Source organism: Vigna radiata, chromosome 6, assembly GCF_000741045.1.
Source record: "Vigna radiata var. radiata cultivar VC1973A chromosome 6, Vradiata_ver6, whole genome shotgun sequence".
Classification (NCBI taxonomy): Eukaryota; Viridiplantae; Streptophyta; class Magnoliopsida; order Fabales; family Fabaceae; genus Vigna; species Vigna radiata.
In genome coordinates, this window is record NC_028356.1 from 30,921,335 (window position 1) to 30,926,512 (window position 5,178).

Consider the following 5,178-nt stretch of genomic DNA (forward strand, 5'->3'; position numbering starts at 1 on the left):
ATATATATATATATATATATATATATATATAAGTGACCCAAATTGCTAACAATTGTGTTCTATGTTTGGTTTTCATGTATGCATACATTCTGATTTATTTTTCGGATATCACATTTTGTACGCTAAGGTTAATGTATTGATCTCATTAAGATAAAGTAAGGACCAGCTGAAAATATACATGTATAGATCACCTTCATGTAACTTTTCATGCTACACATTTCATGATGTATCCATGTCATTTGGTTCTGTCAGCATTAGTGACCACAGTTGGTTTGGTTGCGATTATTACAATTAAAACTGTTTTGGTTCTACATGCGGATATAATCAATGGACAGGACCTTGAGATATACTCAAGGTATATAATGGCAATTTTGAGCTCATAAAGTCTAACACATTTGTAAGGATTTATATGGATATGTATATTTGTGACTAGTGGGAGACTGTTAGCAATTTGGGTCACTTATATACATATATATAAGTAAATATTAAATGTGTTAGGGTCATTATATTTTATTAGCCAACTTTATAAAGTGATCTAATTAAGATAAATATAGCTAAGGGTATATTTGTCATGAAAGGTATTGTGTAGAGACCAGCAATAATTATAATTTGTTGAAGGGGCCAAATTATAATTATTGAAACTAAAGAATATTAACCGTTAGAGGTTATTTAAGGGGTCATGGTCCCATCTGTGAGCACAACGATTAATTCCTGTTTCTTTCTCTTTATCCCCATCAAAAGAGAAAATCTAGAGGGAACTAAAGGTGCTCTACAGAGGGAAGATCATAGACTATTTCAGATTGATCATAGACTAATTCAGGTTCATTAATTATTCCCAATGTCTTCAGGTACGCTTCCGCTTTACTATTTGGAAATTGGTTTATTGCTCATTCATTAGTATCTGTCAATCATAAATTCTAACAAATCTTCCTTGCCCCAAATTGAAAAATAAGTGTCGTCTGGTCCTAGTCCTCCTCATCTCTGTGATCAAGTTTTGAACGACCCTTGAGAATCCTTAAAATAAATTGGATCCGTTGTAAGTAATTTGGACCATCCAACCAAGAGTAACTTCCTATATTTGGTAGGTCATTAGGTACCCTCCAAAGGAATACTTTTTTCTTCAGACATCCCGTACCCAAGAAAAAAGAGCAAAAACTTCAAACTCATATATACTCAAATAAAGGCCAAACGGGTCGTCACTAACCCTAGGAACAGACTCAAGAGGCTCTGGCTCTTCTGTGGCGACGACGACGAGTGGGTCACACTGAGAAAAAAGAGCAAAACTTAAAACTTAGATCTACTCAAATACAGCCCAAACGAGTCGTCACCGACCTTAGGAATAGACTCAGGGGACTCCGGCGACCCTGTCTGTGGCGGCGGTGGCGAGTGAGTCTCGCTGGAGGTGGGCGCGTGGGCTACACGTGCCGACGACGGTGGCGGCGTGTGGCGGCTCCTCTCACAGAGCGACTTCCAGCGTTGTGATCACCGGTGTTGGGTGCACCTTTCTACCCTATCAGCGACCCCAACCGGCGACGGCGGCAACAGCGCTGGTCGGACAGTGGCGGCGGTGCGACTTGTTGCAGCAGAATCGAGCCCCAAGATTAAGAGCTTTGATACCAAGTTGAAAATAAGACTTGTTATTATTCTCAATGATGAAAAATACATTCTCATATCCTTTATTTGTAATAATCTAGTTCTCCTAAGAAGGAGAAATAGGAAAACTAGGAAAACTAGGAAAAATAAAATAAAATAAAAGATTATGTATGTATTTCCTCTAAATAGGAAGATTCTAAAAATATTATCTCAAATTACAACAAGTGTATAAAATCGATTACCCCCAAGTGATCAAATCAAGGTTTGATGAATAATGGCAAGGAAACAATAATTTAGGATACAAATATGAGGAATTCACAATTCATTATACCAAAATGTATGAATTTTCCTTTACCTGTATCTCATCAAAGCACAAAATGCTAGCTCCTTTTTCATTTTCTTCTCCATCCAGGAAAAATTTATCTGCTACAGCTGGGAGAATGTTCTTTATTTGCATCTCTTGCTTGTATCTTTCCTCAGCAGCCAACCACTCCTTAGCTTTCATATCAAATGGAAGACTCATAATCCAACCAGCAACACCCGATTGCAAAGGCTTCTCTTCCATTTGGTTCTTCCATATCTTGTGCATATGTTCATTAATTCTGAGCATGGCCTGCACATTAGTGAAGGAATTGTTTTCAACACCATGTTCATAATAATTACCAATGCTCTGAGAAAAGTAAGATGGTGCATACATTCTAGAAAGCAACATATAAGACTCACCTCATGAAAGTGATACCTTCTTCGATGTTTTACAATTCCTTTAGTAGAACTATAGAACATGTCCATCAACATTGTCTTCCCTTCAACATTAGAATTGAACCAATATAGTTAGAGAAGAGTTGGATATTGTATGTGTGTTTATTTATGATAGATAGGAAATCTAGGTGGAAGGTTAATTGTATGAGTTTTGTGTGGATAGAATGAGTTGAGAACTTACATTGAACTTTTTAATGACAAAACAGGAAAAGGTATTAAATAAGTGGCAATAAGTCTGGCTTTCCCCCAAAATTTTATTGGAACATAATTTTGAAAAAGGAGTGTTCTACTTTGTTGTAGAAAGTGCCCATTTTTCTATTCAACAATTCCATTTTGATAAGTACGAAATTGTAGAAGTTGCTAAATTATCCCTTGATGAGTTGCAACTAGAGACTACATTTAGGCCTTGCCTACATTGGCAAGGGTGTTCTCTTGGATTTTTTAGTTCAATGATGATGCCTCTTAGTATTTTCTGGAGACTCATCATATTAGAAATTGTAAATCTATTTTAATAACTTGTTTTGAGGATAATATATGAATCTTAATTCTCAATTAGACTTTTGTAATGTTGGTCACATTTAATATGTGTGTATGTGTATAGTGTCCGGATGTCTTATATTTTTGACATCAGTTGTACCCTAGTGTAATAACCAAGTGCAATGTATGTCTCAAAGTCCATAATTCATATTTAGAAATCAAATCATCCTGATATAAGTTTACATTATAGGTAACCATAACAATCCAAAAGAAGAAAAGTACAAGAAGGTAAATACCGCTGCCAACATTGCCATATATGTAAAGTCCTTTAGGAGCTGGGGGAGCAGTTGGACGACGACCAACAAGTGAATCCAACTTCTTCTCACGTTTAAGATACGATACCCATTTTCCCACCCCTGGCTCCATATTCGCAGGTCTTTTCCTGAATCACGGAAAAGAACATGTAGCTTCAATACATGTCACAATACAAGTAGCTTCAATCAAAGAACACATTCTAACCAAGACAGGAAAATGAAATCAAATCAGCGGTGAACAGACAGAAGCTGAATTTGAAATTACAACCATCACTGAAAATCCATAGAAACAGTGAAATTGCATCGTCTTAAGCGTCCAGTTTAATCAAAACCATGTTAAATTAACCCAGAACTCACCGGGATGTCCATCTTTCAGTAAGCTTATTGTTCAACCGCTTCCACCAGTCCTCATCCTTCTGGTGCAGCTCAACTTCCTCCTTAAGAAGTCTCCGCCGCTCATTCTCCCGCTGCTTCTCCCAATTAGCTAGATTCACCTACCAACAGTGAGGACAGATTCAAAAATCACATACACAAACAAACAAAAACCAAGCCTACAAATAAGTTTAAAGAAAAGAAAAGCTTTTTTTTTATCAGCAAAAGAAAAGAAAAACATGCTGGTTAGTGCAACAAATGAATTAGTAACTGAACATCCAATTCCAATTATACATGATACTCCTCCATATCTTTCTCATACTGCTCCAACCTGGCAAGCAAACTCTCAAGCTCTGAAGCAACACTCTCTTGGTAAGGATCATACTGCAACTTCCCTTGATCAACTAGACTTTTGTACTGAACGAGCGGCCCTGGAAAGCAATAATTCCGCACAGAAATTAACGAATCACGAATTCCATTCAAAAGTTGAAAAACAAAGTTAATTAACGGTTAATTCCTAAAATCAAATTACAACAGAGCTTCGATGATTATGATAATGAAATTGAAATCGAATTGAAAATGTGAATAGAGATTAACCTGGACGGTTCTGCCGATACGATTGATCGCAATAAGAGCAAAACGCAGTGACGCGGAACTTGGAGGCTGGGCTTGAAAACGCTGCTAGTTGTTTGGATTTGGAGAGAAGATTCCATATTCTTCTCATTTTTATTTTATTTTATTTTTTTTGAGAGAGATTTTGTTTTCAGAAGTGAATGAACTTCTGTACTTGCATTTCATCAGAAAGTGGTTGTAATAACAGACACGATTTGAGGAGTTGAGAAGGAAGAAATAACGTGTATGTGAGTGACGTGGCTGCTTCCCTCACCGGAGAAACTAAATTGGAAAGTGCAACATTAATATTATTCCGGACTTGCTCTGCCTTTTTTTTTTCTCCGACCATGAGAAGGAAAGATACCTACTTTAAAAAGTTTAGACTACTTTTTTTTATAAGATTTTATTATAAATTTAGATATTATATTTTATATTTCAGTTTTTATAAAATTTTGAATTACTTATGTTTTAGTTATTATTTGGAAAGAGAACACAAACTTATTTTTATATTTATATTGGTTCACACCAATAAAACTAGGTTTGGTTATTCCTTAAAGATAAACTTAAATACTTTTATTAATCTTTAAAAGATTACAATTAGTTTTATAACTCTTGGTTTAGAAACTATTCAACCTAAATAGACGAGTTTATTCATTCTTAGTTCATTACTAGTATACCTGACTAGATTGTTCAACATAACAAAGTGTTTTAATTTACTTCTAAATATACTAATATAATAAAGGTGTTTTTGAAAAATAAGTACATAATAAAAGCTCTCAAAGAATGCATAATTTCAATACAAAGTCATATTCGATAAAGATTCGTTATTCAAAGACTTGATTTCGGTGAGAGTAAGTAGTCTTTAGGTACGAAATCACGTGTTAAGTTGTATCTTGGAAGAACAACTTAGCAAAGATGGCGTGTACGACTTGTTTAGAGCATAAAAGTTAAAGAACAATAGTATTTTCTTATCTCTTAATGTCTTTCTAGTATAGAACTTTTCAATAAAGAAACAAAGCACCACAGACAAAGAAATACAATACATTTAATG

At 35.1% G+C, this 5,178-nt stretch overlaps 1 protein-coding gene across 2 annotated transcripts in view; it reads right to left on the reverse strand.

The window, feature by feature from the left end:
• LOC106765323 (AFG1-like ATPase) overlaps nucleotides 1-4,460 on the reverse strand; it is a 14,406-nt gene extending 9,946 nt beyond the window's left edge. For both annotated transcript variants that reach the window (XM_014649901.2, XM_022782441.1), the window contains exons 1-6: nucleotides 4,113-4,460; nucleotides 3,810-3,946; nucleotides 3,501-3,637; nucleotides 3,126-3,271; nucleotides 2,317-2,396; nucleotides 1,949-2,206 (exon numbers count right to left, since the gene is read on the reverse strand). In XM_014649901.2, the coding sequence (XP_014505387.1) occupies nucleotides 1,949-2,206; nucleotides 2,317-2,396; nucleotides 3,126-3,271; nucleotides 3,501-3,637; nucleotides 3,810-3,946; nucleotides 4,113-4,239 (885 nt within the window). In that variant the 5' untranslated portion in view covers nucleotides 4,240-4,460. The remainder of the gene's footprint in view (nucleotides 1-1,948; nucleotides 2,207-2,316; nucleotides 2,397-3,125; nucleotides 3,272-3,500; nucleotides 3,638-3,809; nucleotides 3,947-4,112) is intronic.
• Between the last annotated feature and the right edge of the window lie 718 nt (nucleotides 4,461-5,178).